The following is a 19,993-nucleotide window of genomic DNA, read 5'->3' as shown; positions in this document are numbered from 1 at the left end:
TACTTTGGAAGATACTTGGTAATTTTTTTCATGATGGCAAAGAATGATACCAGAATAAAGCATTTTTTTCTTAGAAAAAGGAGTATCAATGTCAACGAATTATTTGCCTGGTGTCAAGTGACTCTGTAAGCTGGTTGTTACAAAATGAAATTGTATCATATTCTTTTCAGAGTGCTGGCTTCCCTCAATCTCCCTGCTGCTATTGAGGATGTTTCTGGGGATAGTGTTCCTCAGTCCATTCTGCAGAAGTCTAAGTCTGTGACTGAACAGGGAGGTATCCAAACAATTGATCAATTGATGAAAGATCTTCCTGAACTGCTACAGAGAAATAGAGAGATTCTGGATGAGGTAAGGTTACAATACGAACAGACTGCAGTGTTGTTAATTCTTATACCTTTTTACCATGGTAGTGGCACAATATGAGGTGATAAAATCCTACATTTCATTTGTTTAGAAGATATTGGATCACTGAAGTGATTATTTTACTGGATTATAAGATATCAGTGTGTGTGTGTCTTTGTCTCATACATATTATACAAACACACACACACGCACTCATTCACTCACTCACTTTAAAGTGGCTGATAATTATATACCCTCCTATTTGGGTGTTGGTTGAAATTAGACATGCAAAACAACACTGGGCTTATTCTAAATGAAATGGGTTGGATTTAGGCTTAATTTAGTTAAACTTGGGTCCCATTGAAATCAACAGGACAAGTTAGTCATGGCTTAGTTAGTTCCCATTTAAATCAGTGACTTGAAGTCATGACTGATTTGGCCAACTGATGCCAATGGGAGCTAGGTTCAGCTAACTTGGCCTGGACCCAAGGTTGTGACAACTTGAAGCCTTTTTAATTAGAAATACTTCTTTAAAAACAATTGTAGTCTCTAAGGATATTGGATGAAGAAGAAGCAACAGACAATGAACTGAAAAACAAGTTCAAGGAACGCTGGCAAAGAACACCATCAAATGACCTTTACAAACCTTTGAGGACAGGTAATATTTACATTGCTATTCATTTTATCTTTGTGCTTGGTTATTAAATATGTATAAATTGGCATGTAGCTGCATTCTGTGTTGAGGTGTGTTCCAAAAGTGGGGTAGCGTTGGCATCCTGAAAAGGAAACACACCAGACGAAGCAATGTAAGAGCAACCATATTGGCCTCTGAACCACAGATGATCCCTTTGTGCTCCTCTCTGGGATACATAAGTATAGCACACTATTAGCAAAAAGTGGCTGCATTAGATAACAGTCTAGTGTGCTTCTGTATAGTACATTGATTTTTCTAATTTAGGATTTTTGTTAAATGGTCAGTTTTGGCTTATCCTTGAGGGTAAGGCACAGAATTGAGGCAGGAGAGCAACTTAGGGCGCAGTCCTGTCTGGATGCCCGTCAGCCTCTGAACTTGGAGACTGACAGGCATCCTGTGCAGGGTGGGAGGAGTGCGGAGCCGATCATTGCCTCCACGCTCCTCCTGCTCTGCATTTTAGCTAAACGGGTATTTTCGCCTGTCCAGCTGAGGCATTGGGGAGGGATGGAGGCTGGGGATAGCTTGTATCCTCACTTCCCCAGTCCCTTCCCTCCCCACAGGCATGCCCCCTTTCCCTCCACTCTGAACTCACATTTGTGAGCTCATAGAGGCAGCAGGCGTGGTTCTCTCCATGCCATCTGCCAGGGGGAGGGGAGCTCAAACTCATGGGTCTGAGGTCAGCGCTGTCTCCAGCCTCAGATCCAGGAATCCGAAAAATCCTGTGTGCCCCCCCCCCCCCCCGACACTGTCTAGGGGCCATAGGATTGCTCTCTTAATTTGTTAGCTGAGAATTCATAATGGTGAATTACGGGCAAGCTGTAGGACCTTAACTTGATTGATCAAAGACTGTTCAGCTATTTTAAGTATTGATGACAGTTTCAGATCTGGAGATCCTTGAGGACTATTGCCTACTCTCCTTAGCCCAGCACTCCCAGGAATAATAGATAATCCAGATTAGAATAGGATTTAAAGCAAAATAGCAACTTGGAATAGTTTCCTGGGTTAAAGATATTTGCCTTCATTATGCTCCAAGTGTTGGCCTTCTACCCTCCCCATACTACTCCAAAGGTTTATACTACTTTTTCAGTAGTTTTAATATGAGCACAGTTGAAAGATAATTTAACTTGTAAGACCAACCTATAAAAGGAAATCTACTTCTAGATAGCAAAATGCTCACTGATAGGTTAAAGGCAGGAATTGTACAAAGAATCTTGGATCTGTAATCAGGCTGTTTTAATATCTGAAATTTGAAATACCAGCTAATCAAGAAATGTCTGAGTCAGCTAGAGTTGTAGCATAGGCCAACTGAAGATGACTGGGTTCCAACAACACATTAATCCATAAAGGTTTATTTTCCTGAGTAACCCATGGTAAGTTGGCGTGTCACCTGCGTGCTGTTTTAGTCACCCAAAATAAGCCACCCTGGGAACCCATGGTCTGCAGAGTGGGTTATTTTACCGATGATGGGTTAACATGTCATCTGTCAGTCCATTGTGGGTAAAGGGCATTGGCCAGCAAGCTGCTTGGGAAGAGTGGCAGAAACCCCTGCCGCTCTTGCCCAGAGGGGCCACAATCGCTATTTACGATCACGCCCAAGCCGCTGCCCATGCCCCTGTTCCCAGCTCTGCTAGCGATTGGTGTTACATCCCTTTCTTGGGTTATGTTTTCAGTCCTGTTTTTGCGCAAAAATGGGACCAGGAACCTTGCCAGTTGCCACCCACACCAGCCCCAGTCCCCCCCCCCAATAAGCCGTTTCCCACCATTTGGGGGAAAGGTTTTTGCTCACGGCTTGATTTTTAAAGGAGTGGGTGCCCTGGGGGTGGGGCTGTCCCCTCACCCCGGCATGTATGGCGAACTGGCTAGTAGGTGGTTTTTCCAGAGCAGGGTGGTGAAGAGCCCCTCTGCTTTCCTCCTACTCTGAAACACCCACTTCCCAGTGTGATCCCCCTCATGCTGGGGTGGGGAACACCCCAAGGCCCCCCAACTGGGGCACCCCTCTCCCCTTTCCATTTTTTAATGTCTTGATTACATCTTGCGCAAGAATGGAATGAAGACATTTTAAAAAATTGTTGCACCCCGTTTCTTCTGAGGAAGCAAGGGTGCCAGGCATGGGGAAGGGGTATGGGCACCCCCACCTACCCCTCCCTGGGCCTCGCACCCTTGCTTCCTCAGAAGAAATGGGGCACTTTCCCAGCTCCCTGTAGTGACGGCTATCTCCGGCTTGCTTTTGAGAGCTGTCATTTTCGACAGCTGTCAAAACCGGTGGGGAGGCAGCGATTGCAATGGGAACTGGGGGGCTCTCCCTGCCTGCACCCCTTCATGTTTGGGCAATGTGCAGGGGTGCAAGGGGGGGCAGGCTCATTGATTTCCTGCTCATGCGCACCTGCGCATGAACAGGAAACCGAAGAAAACAACAACAACCATTTTCCCCAGATGTGTGAATGGGAAGCCCCATTTGCAGACATGGAAAAAATTATGGGGAAGTGCAGGCAAGTTTCCTGGTACTGTGTTTGCACAAAAACAGGACCAGGAACATTTTAAAAAAGGGATCTGATTGCGATCGGAGCTGCGAAAGGGGTCTTGGCAGTAGACAAGACGGGTCTGCCTCTAGGTCCCTTGGAATGTGGGCTGGAGGATTGAGGGGAAGGGAGGGGCGGTGGGGGGGAATAAGCTATGCACAGTAGCTTATTTTTCCAATCGTCTGTCAGGGCACAGTAGGCTATCGGAAAAATAAGCTACTGTGTGTAGTTTATAAGCCACCATGGTTTACAGTGACATGCAAATCCGGCCAGTCTAGTCTTTACCATTCTAGAAAAACGTATATGTAAGCAAGCACCTGAATAGAAACTTGAGTGTCTCTGCTTGAACCAGTGGCTACTAATATAATGTGCAATATGGTCCTGCTGAGCAAAACAATCTTGCTCTACCTTTATTTAATCAAGCCTTTTGGGTCAAATTAACTGTGGATATAGGGAACAGCAGTCTTAAAAAAAAAATCGAAGCAGCTCTTCTGTTGGAAGTTGTCTCTATGGTTTAATACATTGAAGTACAAGAAGTAAAGGCCCATCCCCCAAACTCTTAGAACCCATAGAAAATGCAAGGAAAGGCATTCCAGCAGAAAGAACCCTTTTGGAGTTATCTAACAGATTAGTTTTGGAAGGGATTGAAGTTGTAGTAGTTTACTCTTTTTAATTCCAATTACTGTTTCCCAAAATCGTGGTTGGAGTGAGTTGCATAAAGCCCTGGCCACATAAGTGGAATTACATAAGTTTGCACAAGCACCAACTTAATAGGTTATCTGTAATTGAGATTTGGTATATTGCTAATTTGGTACAGGACAAGATTTAATTTATTTATTAGATTAAGAAAACATCTTTGAGCATCAAACGTCTTTGCTCTTTTGTAGAGGGCGCCAATTACAGTAATGTCTTGGATAAAGCTGTGCAAGCTGACAAACAAGTTAAGGAACGTTATCAAACTCATCGAGATACTATTTCACTGTTATGTAAACCGGAACCAGAACTGAATGCAGCAATTCCTTCTGCAAATCCAGCAAAAACTATGCAGGGGACTGAGGTAAGAACAAGAAATTTCACTTTTAAAACTACATTGAACAACGAGGCATTCAGACATGTTAACATTTAACCTAGTTCATGATTAACATACCCAGTAAGTTTCTTTTGGAGGGCAAATAGCATCGGGGGGGGCAGTGATTTAGATTCGGGGAAGTGGGGCACAAATGTTAATTCTCCCCTTTCTCCAGCCCTATGTCTTGATCCAAACTGGAGAGTCTTGGAGGTGCTTTTTAAAAAGAAATGTCAGGATGTTCCAGGTCTCATCTAGTGTGGCCCCAAATTGGTTAAATCTTTTTTGTGACTGAGTGATCTTGTCACTCAATTGGGCTTTCTAAGCTTGAGGCTTGCTTGAGAGAAACTCCTGCCAGAGGAAGTGAGGTGCATGGCTACCAGGAAGAGGGCCTTTTCTGCTGTGGCACCCCAGTTGTGGATCGAGCTCCCTAGAGAGATTCACTTGGCACCTGCATAGTGTTCTTTCTGGCCCCTGGTGAAGACCTTTTTATTTTTCCAGGAATTTTAGCATTCTAGCCTTTTAGCTCTGCTGTTTTAAATTTGTTACCGTATTTTAATTCTCTGCATTGCTACTAGGTTTTATTCTGGTTGTACTTTTATACTGTAGTTTTAAGCTTTTATATTTTGTATTGTTTTTATGCTGTACTTGTGGTTTTAATTTTTGTGAACTGCCCAGAGAGCTTTAGCTATTGGGTGATAAAGAAATGTAATAAATAAAAAAGATGCAAATTAGAATATTGGGGCTCTAATTTGGCTTTGGCTTATGCTAATCATCCTTTCATATTTTCTTCCACATTCTTGAAGGACTAGTGGGGAAAACAAGTATTGAACATTGATACAGAATGAATTCTCTTACTTTTTGTTTCCTAGGTGGTTAATGTCCTAAAATCCTTGCTGGCTAATCTGGATGAAGTGAAAAAGCAGAGAGAGCAACTTGAGAATGATCTCAAATCAGTAAACTTCGACATGACAACAAAATTCCTAACAGCGCTTGCAAAGGATGGTGCTCTAAATGAAGAAGCCATTTCTGTCACCGAGTTGGATCACCTTTATGGTAGTCTCACCCAAAAAGTACAAGAGACCTTGAAAAAACAAGAGGAACTGCTCAACAGCATTCAGGTATTCTACATTTCTTGTAATAAATTTTAAGGGCCAGTTTAGCACAATGAGTGCCTTGTGGTTATATTGGCTTCAGAGTCATGATCGTAAATATTTAAATCTGGTATCCTAGTTGCTATGCTCCAGGTTAATGGAGCAAGTTTTAATTCTATGCAATAGTATGAACTTGGTGAACTTTTAAATTGATTGTTTTTCTTATGCTAGAATTCACATCAGGAGTTTTCTAAGATGAAGCAATCAAATAATGAATCCAATTTAAGAGAAGAAGTTTTAAAGAACTTAGCTGTAGCCAATGACAACTTTGTGGAACTTGTGAGCAACCTAAAAGAAGGCACAAAGGTATAGTAATATATGGTGTTGAAGGACCTGCAATAGCAATACCACAGGTTTATTTTATCCTTGTTGTTTCCCTTAGATTATTTAAAGAATAATTTCAACTAGTACCACTACTGTTCAGGTAAAGGCATTGCAAAAGCTATGTGAATATGTGGACCATATCTAGAGAGAATGTAGATCTTGAATTAGCAATTTTGGAAATGTTAAATGGGATGACTTTTCATGAACATATTTTGATAGAATGTGATCTTGTGAAATGCCACAAATTTTGTAGCATCAGTAAGATTTTTATAACCTATGATGACACTAACTTTTAAAAGGAGAGGAAGTATAATTAAATAGTAAAAAAAACTGGAAGTTTTGAAAAAGACATCTCTTTGGGTGATACAACATTATTAAAGCAAAGAAGCACTCAGTGTGTTCCTGTCATTAGAACCATGGGTCCTTTTTGAAGTTACTAAAAATCTAAACACCTGTTATCAGTAGTGAAATAGGAAGATGGGGTACAAGATGGAAGATAAAACTACAGTGATGGAAGCTGCATGGAAAATCAGTTGTCATCTCTTTTCTCACTCATACAGTTGTTACATATGTCAATGTTCCTTAGAGATTATCCACTGTTTTCCTTTCTAGTTTTACAATGAACTGACTGAACTCCTCCTGAAATTTCAAAACAAATGTAGTGACATTGTGTTTGCACGCAAGACGGAGAGAGATGAACTTCTGAAGTAAGTCTGTTGTACCTTCAAATTTTAGAGAAAACATTTCATCTTACTTATTTGGTTAACTGCATTTGAGGGAGGAGTACCTTGTAGTCAAGGTAGCTTAAACAGGAGGCGATTCTTCAGGCATAAATGCTTGACTGTACTCTTGGTAAATTACAGGAAATACTTCAGTTATAGCAACTTTTTATGTATCAAGATGTTGGCTAATTGGTACGGGCTAAATATTCATGCCTTTTATGTATAGGACTGCAGACTGCTCCTCAAGATAGCTCAGATAGCGGTTGCCTTGTTGATCCCAAAAGATAGGATGTACAAAGGAGACTGAATGATATGTAATTCGGCCAATTTCGGTTGGTGTAAAAATATGCAGGCTTTTGTTCTACAGTTCTTTGGTGGAATCATGAGATTTTCTCCATTACTGATATTTCTGTGAAACTCGTATGCTTGCATACTCTTTACATGAAGCTGCAGAAAAGCCGCACAACATCAGTGTTGCCAGTCCACGATTGGGTCTCTTCAGTGTGGTCAAGCACATCATTTGTCAGGGAAACCTGAGTATTAGTATATCCATGTTCCTAATATTTTGTGACAATTGGGTGTATTCCCCTACTTTGTTTTAAGCAAATCTAGCCTCATTTAGTAATCTGACATACAGTGTTTGTAATAATTTGTATACGTGCTTTTACTTTAGCCAGCAAATTTCATGGTTACAGATCCAGAGAACCAAGCATGTAGCTGTAGTTGCACCGTGGAGCTTTCCTGTCCCTACATTCCAGGGATGCGGAACTCTGGCCTGACAAGGTTGTGCATCAAGCCCACTGAGCTTCTTTGGGTTGCTCCAGGGGCTTGGCTTCGAAGCTACCCCTCACCCTACTCAAGGAATCCCTGCTCTTATCTCTTGTATGAGCTCGGCGGTAAAAGTGGGGGTGTGGGCAGCAAGTGGCCGGCACTGGGAGGAGTGGCTTCTCTTCCCAGCGCTGGCTGAGTCCTTTCGCGCTGTGCCTATATGGGAACTATGCACACTGCACAAAGCCAGGGTCTCGGCCGGTGCCAGAAGCAGCAGCTGCTTCTCCCAGCACCAGCAGAGTCTCTTCCTCCATGCCTCTGTTAGCCTGGAGAAAGGCAGAATGGGCAGGAGCGGGGCAACAATGTCAGTGGCCATGGTCACACCCACTGACACAATCCAGCCCATGGCGGGCCCAGTGGGAGATAATTTAGACCCCTCACCAAAAATGGTTTGGCACCCTTGCTGTATTTCCTCTACAGTTCCTTGTGACTTCTTGAGAAAGAGTGCCAAACCACATGGGGGGTTGAGTGGATGGAGAGACTGGTGATGCATCCCATGGATGACCAGAAGGGCCATTTGATACAAACTGTATATTTTTGGTTCTCTTGAATACCCTTTGATCCAAAAAGGTTCTCTTTTTAATTAGATGATGTCTAATTACACTAAGCTTTGGCTACATGAGGATTAATCTAATTAGAGGCCTAGTTTGACCAATTTATTGTTTTTTTCGCTTTCCCTGTCAAAGAGGCTCAAGGCAGGAAATGATCTAGGTATAAAAGTATTGGACACAAATTCTACATTAGACAAAATCCATGTTATGCTTCACATTTTATGAAATCCTTTCCTTTTAAGAGATTTGCAGCAAAGTATTGCTAGAGAACCCAGTGCTCCTTCTTTTCCTTCTGTGCCTGCATATCAAACGGGTCCTCCTGGAGGAAACAAACCTCCTGCATCATCTGCTCCAACTCCAGCCCCCAGAACCATTGTAGTAAGTAAAGTAACAGTTTAAACCCATCTTTGGTAATAGTAGCATTCTTGTTTAAAATGCAATTTCCCAGTAAGTTATAATAATCAGCTTTATGTACTGAGGTGTTAACAGCACAGGTAGAGTTTATTAAATGAGAATCTGTTTTGTTTGGTTACTGTTTCAGCTTGACACTGTATTTCCGTTTCTACTTAGTCTTCTTTTAGTAGTTTTTCAGAACTGTGTTGACTGCTGTGAATATAAAACATGGAGAATAGAACTGCTCTTGACTTCTAACTCCACCTTCTTTTTTTAGTCTAGTAAACCACAGCCACCAGCACGCCCTCCCCCACCAGTGATTTCTACAGCAAATACACTTACTACTTCTGTACCAGCAGCCACTGGGGCACCAGCTTCTCCAGCTGGCTCTGCAGCTAGCACAGCACCTTCACAGGCTCAGGGGCCACCCTATCCAACGTATCCAGGATTCCCTGGGTAAGTTTGCAAAAATCTGAGCTAATGACTGCTTACAGCGCATGTAAGAGATTTCTTAATGCAGTCCTACTATTCCTGAATAATTAAGGTTTGGTTAGAAATAAAATTGGAGGTAAAATAAAAGCGTCCATATATGTGTTCAGGTTCTTTGAAACTTAAATTTTCATCTCTAATTGAGAGTTTTTGGTGAAGATCAGTATTTTGGGCAACAAGTGGGACCTGCAACAGAGTAGTATATCATTACCTCTTAACAGTAGTACCTCTTCTCAGATTTCCAGCTAACCATGCCCTCCTCCAGTGCTATAAGCCAGACTTCCCCAACCTGGGCCCCTCCAGATGTTTTGGACTTCATCTCCCATCAGCCCCAGCCAACATGGCCAATGGTCAGGAATGCTGGGAATTGTAATCCAAAACATCTGTAGGGCACCAAGTTCAGGAAGGTGGCTGTAAGGGGCTAAATGGAACATTCCACACTCTTCCCCTCCCTCCAGATTTCTGGTTTTCTTTTTCAACTGACCTTGAACAATCTATGGCTACTGAGTATGCTTAGTCCTCATAGAGCTGTGTATTGGTGGGGAGTTGCTTTATTTCTGCAAATCTTGCAATTCCCAAGCATGCTAATATCCCCAGCTTTTTTTTCAGTGGTCCCATTTTGTCTCCAGTCCTGTCAGCGCTCACCAACTGAGTTTGCTATTAGAGGGAGCGATAGCGACAAAACAAATGTGGCAAGGGGAAGTATAATTTAGATGTTTGCTGCTATAGCTTGCATTTCCTTATACAGGGTCAGTCTAGCCAACACTTCTAGAATCCCTCTGAATGATTAAATGTCTCTAGTTAAGCTAAATCTGATTTCAGAGTGCTTATATTTGGTTGTATCATGTCCGTAGTATGTTCAAGATCTTGAATGATTTGTATGTTCTTAATCAGATCAGACTTTTGGACAATGTAAGGCAGTATGTGCAGTGATCTTCCTGTCGTTGTTAGGATTGTACATAGTGCTCCTTTTCACTTTTTGCATGATAAATGAGTTAAATGTATTCACTGTAAGTTCTTCAATGTTTGGCTTATAGCCATATAGAAAGGCACTATTTCTGTGTCTTCCGCCAAGGTTTGTTAAGAGTAATAATTCTGAGTGTGTGTGTTGGTAGGTCAAGTGACAGAAGTAACTATGGCTTGGATCCTAAAGTAAGTTAACAAAGTTCAAAGAGGGAAAGTGTCCCATCCCGTTCTCCCCCTGCAGCCACCCCCAACCCAGAAAAAGCTTTTCTGGAGGGATGGGGAGGGCCTCCAGAATAGTGTAGGATGGGGTGCAGGGGAGCTGCTGGGTGGAGGAGGAGATAGCAAACTTCCCTTCCATTCATTTCTGTAACTTAGGATCGAAGGCTGAGTTTCGGTGATATGCCTGTTCAATAGCCAGCCCCCTTGCGTCCCATCCCTCATTGTTTAGGAAGGTCCCCTAGCCGCACCACCGCTTTTCAAGGGGGGCAGGGGGAGAAAACATTTCTTCTTTGAATTTACTTGACTTGGGATCCAAACCTGTATTCTATTTAATGTAGACCAAGCTATGTATGCATGCATTTTAAGCCAATATAATTAGAGAGCTAAAACTTGCATGTTTACCATGGATGCTGTTTAAAAATGTTATTGATAATTCCAACCCAATTTAGAATCTCTTAAGATTTAAAAAAACCTTTAAAGTTTTAGTGTATGCATATCCTATTAAGACCGCAATATACCACAGGAAAGCTGCTTTTACAAAGGAGACTTGATTTTGGGAGCCGGGAATCCATCATGCATAGGGCAGCTTTCAAGGGTTGTGCATTCTGCAATATTTCAACTTCTACATTCTGTCATTTATGGCCTTTTGTTTTCACAGATATTGCCAGATGCCTTTACCAATGGGTTACAATCCTTACATATATGGCCAATACAATTTGCCATACCCACCTTCACCTATGTACCAAAATCCTGGACAAGCACCATACCCAGGACCTCAGCAGCCTGGATACCCTTACCCACAACAGCCCTATTATCCGCAGCAATAAAAGATCTACAAAGAAGCACTCCTTGTTATAACTAAGAGAAACTTGCAATAAGCGTACTAAATCTTTAGTTCCAGATAGTGTACCTCGCTGTATTGAAAAGGTCTGTTAATTCTTTCTCTGATTAAATACTCCAAATGTTATGTGCTCCCAGTTGAATTCTGACTGCATTAGACCTCTTGAGAAGTTGGCAGGCTGCTGCAATACTATATGGACAGAATTAGATTACAGTAAAGTTCAACTGTATGTAAACTATTCTTAAACTAGACCAAAACGTTTCTTTACAAAAGTCATTTCCTATAAATAGTTACTGGGGTAATTGAGATGTAAAGCAAAATGGTACAAGCACTGGGTCTGATGTGTTCTACAGGACTAAATAGGATTTTCCTCTATATTATGTTGGTTTGTATTTTGGGTTTGAATTTAGCTACCAATATGTTTTGCTTAATCAAGACATTGTAGATCATAAATGCAAAATAAAGGGCATAGGACAGTTTGAAAATGTTAACACTAGATATTTTTTATTACCTTATTGTATGTTTTTGAAGTTTGGGCACGTTGTTCGGTGAAGCTGAGGTTTCTGCTAAATGGGCAAGGTTGATTGTATTTAAGTTCCTGTAATATAAAAACAATCCCATAAATCAAGATGTTAGTCCAGAATAAGAGAAAAATAAATCAACGTATTTTTATTGAATCTTTCAGAAGAATAGCTTTTGAATTTTAAAGCGTTCATCTGAGTTGTTAAATTGCTATACATCCCTCTGGCTCGCAAGTAAAACACCTCACATTTATTTTGATATTTTGCTTCTGGTTTATCTAATGGTGTTTGCCTATCTGAAGTGTGAAAAATCCAATAACTGCCTGCAACATCTCCATCCTACCTCATTGCTTGTACCTGTGAGTGCATACACGGATAATCCCATTCATCCTGCCTTCCCTGGAGGAAGGTTGAGCTACAAATGTGATGAATAATAAAAGTGAATAATTTAAATTGATTTCATTAAGTACGTGGTTGAATGTGAAAGGTTTAGAGTAGTGTAAGCACATCTTGCTGCAGTTCAAAATGAAAATTTAGTGAAGTAATCTCTTTTGGATGGAGTCTGTCTGATGCAGTCAAATCCACAATGAATGGCCTACGCTTCCAATAAAGATGCTCTTTCAATGGCAGGAATATTTGCTTGACAACTGGTTGGCAAGGCAGACGTCTTGAGTCACAATGTCAATGTGAAGCTCAGATGGAAAGTACTCTAAACCATAAACTGCATTGGGTCATTCAAAAGGGAACTACTTGGGATTCTTCCATATATGCCAATAACTCATAGGTAAAAATATAAATATTAAGGCTGGAACTCAAAAAGCTGTGTGCAAAGTGCTTCTGTGCATGCATGGAGAGGTAGCCAATTTTTACTTTCAGCCACATTCCTTGGGGCCACATTTCGTGCTGCTCAGAGGCTTCTTGATCTTCAAGGTCAGACTTGGGGTGGTGGATGATATTAGGGGCTGCATTAGGGAAACGCCTCAAATCCTTGGTGCAATTGGGGTCCTGACCTTACCATATATACTGCTTTTTCCAAGTAGTCAGAAGTACTTTACAAAGATAATGCAATCAATCATCACCCTGTAAGTTAAGTCTTATCTCTTGGGGGTAGGGGATGGGATTGAAGCTAAGAGATTTGAACTGAAAGATACCATTAACTGTCACAAATGAATAAGCCAAATCTCTGCAATTCAGTCTTCCAGTACTACCAGTGTGAAACTTTGGCATCACTTCACACATGTGGAGGCCAACCTTTGTCCACCGCATGTATACATACTGTGGGAAGCTGCAACCAATCCCAGTGCCATGGCACAATTGCCTGTAGGGCACATGTGGTTGAAAATGTGCATTGTTTATGTGTATACATTGTTTGCGTATACAGATAAAGTATTGTTTACAGGTATATCTTTTGCAAATGCGAGGGATGAAGTGGAAGTTTCAGGCATGAAGAACCTAGCTAGCCTTCTCCTTTGGCGGACATCATTCAGTTCGAAATTTTAAACAGTTCTCCAGGGCATATCCTGAACCTGAAGTAAATTGGACATTTTTCATAAGTGAAGATAATGCATGTCTTGGGCCAGATTGACTGACTAGTGTCAAATCGATACACGCAACCCAGTGCCCTCCAGATGTGTTGGACTACATATTCCATCAGCTGAAGCCAGTCTGGCCAATGGTTGGGGGTGATGGGAGGCCTAGTCCAAAACATATCAAGGGACCCAGGCTGGTAAAGGCTGACTTGCACTATCTGAGGGTGGATGGTGGGGGTGCTATATGTGGAAGCCTTTGATCTTTACAATAGCCAGAAGGGTGTGGGTGTGGGGGGCACACCTCTTAATTCCTTAGTACAATATATTTAAACTCTTAAGCACAGGGTAAGTCAAATCTGTAAGAACACTATAGGGAGAGTACAACAATTTCAGTATAATGGCATGAAGTCTGAGGTAAATAAGGAAATTTTTATTTCATAGCCAGTGAAGCTTGAGGCTTAGAAGACTTTCATGTACCCAGCAGCTCAATGTGAAGTGCTAGTAAGGATTTCTTATTTAGTAGAATCTGGAAGAACCTTACGTAAGGCATCTTATGGCAAAGCTGTCCCAGGTCAAAAACCTGCCAGTATCTCCTGGTCCACAGTTGCTCTCTAAAATGTCACTTCATTTTATAGCCTGTCTTCAAACATGTATAAACTAGGGAAATCCTAGAAGGTGAGGACTGAAGACTGCTGCTATTCCTATGTTTTGCATAATGTTAGGGGTGAGCTACCTCTGAATATGCATAATGTTAGGGACAGGCTACCACTGAATATACTAAAGCTTAATGTTTCCATAGCATGGATAGTAGGGTTTTGAAAAGGAAATTCTCCAGTAGAGGGCAATCTCAAATCATTAAATAGAGCAAATGTCCATGTTATCAAGATCTTCCAAAAATTATTTAATGTACTTATTACCTTGCTCTTCATCTGACAAATGTTTCCAGAGCTGTTTATATACAAAAATTCAAATTGGACTTCACTATAAAAATCACGTAATAGTACAAAACAAGCGGCATTCCAGTGTTAAAACAAAAACTCATGGGTCAAAAAGAGCCGTGTAAATAAAAAGGCCTTCATCTGATGCCAAAAAGAAATCTGACTTGGCAGAAGGCAAGCCTTGCTAGGGAAGGAGGTCCAATGATAGGTCAGATAGGGTTTTCCTTAGAGTCTACTATTTCAGAATACTAGGGGGGAATTTCCCTCCAATGTTGTGCAGCGTCTTCCTTAAGAAATCCATTCAAACTCCTACATGTGGCAACCTGATGTTGGATAGTGTAGGAAACTCACTGTGTGATTCTGCTGTATATATAGATTAGTGGTAATCTGTAGGATTTAAAGGAATATGAAATCGATTTGGTCTAACCACTTGTACTGGGTAGGATCTAAGGTCTGTCTAGGGTTATGCCACGTTTTGAAAATTGTACATGGGACCGCTCCATCCGCTGAACTGCCCTTGGCTTCATCAACTATCCCATCCTCTACGTTTACTTATGATTACTTGTTTGCATAATATCCTAGCAAAACATGATGCTGGGGCCTAAAGTCCTGGCAGCATAAAAAAACAAGTTGGCAGTTTAGTCTTCTGTATTAGGAAGCAGAGCATTGGTATTACTTTCTGCTTAGTCATCTTTCTGCTTCTTGTGCATTTCTCAGCCATCCCATGTTTAGTTTTTCTAATGCTTATTTAGTGGATACATTGAGCAAGCACATGTATCCACTAGACTGTCAGGTATCACATATGTCTGATATATTTGTATGTCAGAGATACCTGTTGGATAAGGAATATGTGTAGTAAAATATAGCTAAATAGCACACACCTGTGTGCCACAGGCTACAAAATAACCTTTTGAAACACAACCTAGCATGGGCACGCCATATCTTGAGATATGACCTACTCGAGCACTGATTCAATATCAAGATAAAGTGGAGTTCAAACATGTTCAATCTCTACCTCTTCTGGAGATCGTTCCATCAAAATGCAAACAGTTAACCTTTTGGGTATTTGTTCTCCTAACGATAGGGCCAAAAGGTACCAGGCTAAACAGAAAAAATGCAGTGAGCCACCAGTAAGTGCTTGAGGTGAGATTAATTTGTTCATTCTTTTGCTGTGCCAGATCTGAACAGATGAACTGGCAGTGTGGAGTTTTTGTATTTCATTTTCAATGGGCTTTTGCAGAACACTTTACTGCAAATGTGTTGAAAGTGTCAGCGGTGATGGGGAATGTGTGAAAGAAGAGAGGCAGTTTTCTAAGTGGTAAGTGAACCATCGCCAAGAAGTCTCAACAGCAAAGGAGGTGTGTGTGGACAGCAATTGAAAGTATGAGTGGATGATTTCACACAACGGAAGGGTGTAAAAAGATTAATAAAACAAAGACTAAGATAAGCCAAAACCACAACAACTCAAAGCTAGGAAATGGAGATGTGAAGGCGATAGGAAGGTATTGGGGAGAAAGTGAAGATTTTGATGGAGAAACCCATCACTCTTTCATGAACTTGCTAGCAGGAAATGAGTGTGTTCCTCTTATCAATAAGCAGTTTTAACAGTGCACTTGTATACATGTCTACTCTGAGTTAAGCTTCAATGGGACTTAATTCATGTAAGTGGGCATAGGATTGCAGACTAAATGATTTAGAATGTTCACAATTTCTACTCTTGGGGTTGGGGGGGGTGATGGACTAACTGCTGGATTTTGCATAGTGGTTGTGAATTGTCCTAGTGGAGAACGGGTGAAAGGAAAATGAGGAGTGAGGAAAACTGGGCAAGTGGTGAAGATTCTTGTTCTTCCTGCAGTACCATAAACCTGTGTGAAAGTAGCTGATGGGTACGCAGGCAAGCAGAATGTATTATCTGTTTTACCTACATTCAATATGATGGTTTGACTTACTGACTTGTATCAATGTGTAGTAAGGGGCAGCTGTAGTACAGCTTAGAACATGGATTCATGAGATCATGTGGATTTCTTCCATGCTAGTGATGGTTGACTCCAGAAATATCTGCTCCACACAACTGGGAAGATTTATGTGCCAGATTGCTAGATAATACAAATACAGCAAGGAAGAAGGGAAATTACTTGCCATGTATTCCTGTTCTCCTTGACCAATGAAGGGCATTCCAAACTCCTTGGGTGGTGGCCCCTTGCCTGGCAGTAGGCAAAATCCAGTAATGTCAGTTGCTCCCTCAAGGGGACAGTCCATCCCCTCACATTCCCAGACCAGACTGGAAGGGCAGAAGAACTCAACCCTTTTTCAGATGATACTCATCCTATTGCTGCTGTCAGGCAATTGAAAGAGAACCCCCCCAAAACCCACACAAAGAAAAAAGGAAGAAAACCCCAGGAGTCCCTGCCTGCTGCCCCCCATATGTACATTGCAGGCAGAAGCTACTAGGAATCCAGATACATCAAATCCACGTCCCAGCACAGGACGGCTGGAATGTCCTCCCTCAGTCAAGGGGAACAAGAATACATTATAAGTTATTACTGTTTCTCTCTTGACCCCAGCGGACATTCCAAACTCTTTGGGATATAGAAGAGCAGTGTCAACCTAGGGTGGAAGGCTAGGGTCCTGGAATTAGGGAGCAACTCTTCCCTAAGGCAGTATCTGCTGAAAGGAAACTGTCTTATTTTGTAGTGCACTGAAAACTCAAGGTAGGCACAGGATACTCAAGTTGCTTCCTTGCAAATCTCTTCTAAGGGAGAGATGCTCCAAAATGCCTCAGATGTAGCTGCTCCCCTTATGGAATGGGCTGTAAGGTTAGCTAGAGCCTGCTTGACTAGGGTTGCACAGGCCAACAAAATGAAAGCCTTGAACCAGCAAGAGACTGTTGATTTGGACATCTTTCCCCCTTTGGCAGTGGACTGATAAGACACAAATAAGGACTCGGTCCTGCAATTCTAGCTGTCTCTCTGGAGAAATACTGACCCCGAATTGCACTATATCATGCAATACCCCCAGATGTTCTAGAGCAGGGGTGGGCAACTTGTGAGCCTTCAGCTGCAACTGCTATCAGCCCTAGCCAGCATAGCCAATTCCTTGCCTAGAGCAGCAAAAAGATAAAGGAAGCGGATCACTAGCCCCTTCCCCCCAAAGCGTGCTGAAATTGTGGGCCTGTCCTGAGGGTGGAAAGACTCAATGACAAAACTCTGTTAAGTTCTTCTTGCACCTTAATTAACTCCCCACCATCCTGTGCACGCAATGCGCAGAGCCAAGGAGTTCTGCAAGAACTCTGTGTTGCTGCTGCTAGGCAGAGCTGGTATGGAAAGTTACAGGGGTGGGGTGGGGAGATGGATCCTCCCCTTGAGGGGGCAATTAATGTTATTGGACTCTGCATACTGCTAGGGGACAGGCCACCTCCCAAAGAGCTTGGAATGTCCACCATGGTCAAGAGAAAATCCCCATGCAGAAGTCATCTGGTACAGGGACAAAGGTATCACTTTCCCTATATTGTACATTTCGAAAGAATTTTCAGAGGTGGCAAGTAGTGATCATACCACTTGGCTGTGATATGAGAGCACATATTCACCACATTAATATTATCATAGTGCCATTTCCTGATAGCTTTGCAGCCTCTATCATTACTTCAGTGTATTGATCCAGAATATCCCATGCAAAGGCAGAGTTTAATTTTGATTGCTGTTGGCCCAGGCATTGAATATGCAAAGAGGTGCATAAGAGTGCTTTCTGTCTCATCACTGAGTAACCTCAGTCAAGGTCTTTCTGTTCACAGGGCAGACATTGAATGCCACTCAGAGTCTTGTGGCACTTTTAAAGATTTAACATTTATTGTGGCATACAATAGCCATAATAATATTTATTAATCATATAATAGTACTTAAAATTAATTATATAACAACCTTTCGTGAACTAGAACCACTTTACCAAATGTATGTAGTCCATGAAAGCTTATAGCACAATAAGGCTGCAAACCTGCACGTGTTGGGGAGTAGGTCCTGTTGAACTCAGTTGGTGTTACTTTTGCATAAACATGCATAGGGTTGTGCTGTAAATGTGCAGCAACCATGACTTTCTCTCTGGGTATTTGGCTTATGGGAATGGTCAAATCCTGTGTTTTTATATGTGGGCTGTCCATTGGTTTATTTTTGTTCACTCACATATCTAGCAGTTGCTGTGGCTTTCAATTTGGACATTTGGTTTGCTGATATAATTTTCTTCCCACCATTAAAAGGTAACCTTTTTTAAAAGCATGGTCTTTCCCCGCTTCTTCCTTCTCATTGCAAGAGGGAATATGGTTGTTTCCTGTTAGCGATTGACTAACACTAGGTGTCAGCAGAAGGAAAGAAACAAGCTGCTTCTCTGAAAACTATGCCAGACATGTTGTGGTGCTGCAAAAATCCTCTGCCTCCCAAAGGCATCATCAACGAGTGTGGAAAATTATGAACAGCATTGGCAAGGGTCAAAATGAATACAAGCTTACAAAAGAAAACAAGTACAGAGAAACTATAAAAGGAGATTGTTGGGAAGATATTGAAGAAACCTGGGTGTTACCTGTAAATCAGCACAAGACATGAGCTCCCCCGTGTTAAATACTGTCTCACTGAAATAAAGGGGAGATGTGCAAAAGCACAGAGTTCTTGGAGTTACTTGCAGAGTCCCAACAAAAATAGTATCAGGTGAAGGCCTGCAAACTGGCAGCCTAAACAGTTCTTTGTATTCATATTCAGTTGCCATCTTTTTTCCTGCATAGGCTTTTCACAGGTGCATGACAGACAGTCAGTCACCAGGTTAGATTTTCCCATGACTGCAGCAGAATGTTGAGAAAAGTTGCACTTGCTGAATTCTTTCCTGTCGGGTTTGTTCGTTGCTTGTTTGTAACATTTATATCCTGCCTGTCCTCCAGGGTGGCATACGTGGACTCTCTGCATTTTATCCTCGTAACAACCATGTGAGGTAGACTAGGTTGAGGCTGAGAGAGAGAGAGAGAGAGAGAGATCACCCAGTCAGGGCTTTATAAATCAAAACCAGCACCTTGCTAGTGAAGGTTTTCTAATATTGCTAGTGAAGGTTTTCTAATATTGCCGAGGTATGTTCCAAGTGGACAGAGCTAGTCAGAAATTACTTTTCAAGGGCAGTCCCATGTACAATGCAGTGCAGTAGTCAAGTCTAGATGGATATGAATCTGTAGGGATTCAGATAAATACCATACTGTTAGATGTTTGGCTGTCTTTATTTGCAGGAAGAGGCCCATTGCTATGGTTTCACCTAAAGCAGGGGTGGGAAACCGTTTTCAGCCCAAGGACCAAATTCAGTTTTGGAGAAGCTCTCACAGGCTGCATTCTGGTGGTGGATGGGCCAAAGGCAAAGCAGGCATGTCCAAAATACCAGCATAGTTTAACTTCAAGCTCTTACTGCCAGTAACTAGGTCTCAGGAGAAGCATTTCAACCTTTTAGGATGGGGGGAAAAAACTGCAAAAGCCACCAGTCAGGGCAAAGTGGGACCCCAGGCATGCTGGATTTAGTCTGTGGGCCTGAGGTTCTGCACCCCTAAACGGGGATCAGGGAATTAGCAAAAGAGCCTTAATGATCCTAATATAGTTGCAGCATTCAATATGGGACTAGGGTGGCCACTTGTGAATCACCAAAAAAGAGGCCAAAAGAGGATACCGATTTGCATCATATTTGCATATGCTGATTTATATGTATGAATTCAAAATTAGAAATACTTATTATAATTTAATTAGAAATACGGTACATCTCACCATAGTGTGGACTACTGACCAGGTGACTTCTGTGCCTTGCTCTGCCTGCTGTCAAGGTGCTGTTGATGGGCAACTTCAAGGCCCAGCTCTTCCTTCTGAAGGTTGTTTATACAGGAC

The 19,993-nt window shown here is 41.9% G+C and overlaps 1 protein-coding gene across 2 annotated transcripts in view; it reads left to right on the top strand.

Moving 5' to 3' along the window:
• PDCD6IP (programmed cell death 6 interacting protein) overlaps positions 1-16,465 on the top strand; it is a 41,980-nt gene extending 25,515 nt beyond the window's left edge. For both annotated transcript variants that reach the window (XM_084857986.1, XM_084857985.1), the window contains exons 10-18: positions 171-348; positions 889-1,000; positions 4,443-4,612; positions 5,494-5,742; positions 5,947-6,081; positions 6,712-6,806; positions 8,443-8,578; positions 8,871-9,049; positions 10,926-16,465. In XM_084857986.1, coding sequence (XP_084714112.1) covers positions 171-348; positions 889-1,000; positions 4,443-4,612; positions 5,494-5,742; positions 5,947-6,081; positions 6,712-6,806; positions 8,443-8,578; positions 8,871-9,049; positions 10,926-11,094 — 1,423 coding nt within the window. In that variant the 3' untranslated portion in view covers positions 11,095-16,465. The remainder of the gene's footprint in view (positions 1-170; positions 349-888; positions 1,001-4,442; positions 4,613-5,493; positions 5,743-5,946; positions 6,082-6,711; positions 6,807-8,442; positions 8,579-8,870; positions 9,050-10,925) is intronic.
• Positions 16,466-19,993: the final 3,528 nt, after the last annotated feature.

Source organism: Heloderma suspectum, chromosome 5 (assembly GCF_057233095.1).
Source record: "Heloderma suspectum isolate Gila_16-S chromosome 5, 16-S_ref, whole genome shotgun sequence".
Lineage (NCBI taxonomy): Eukaryota > Metazoa > Chordata > Lepidosauria > Squamata > Helodermatidae > Heloderma > Heloderma suspectum.
Note: the sequence above shows the minus strand (reverse complement) of the source record. Positions and strands in the feature narration are given on the sequence as shown.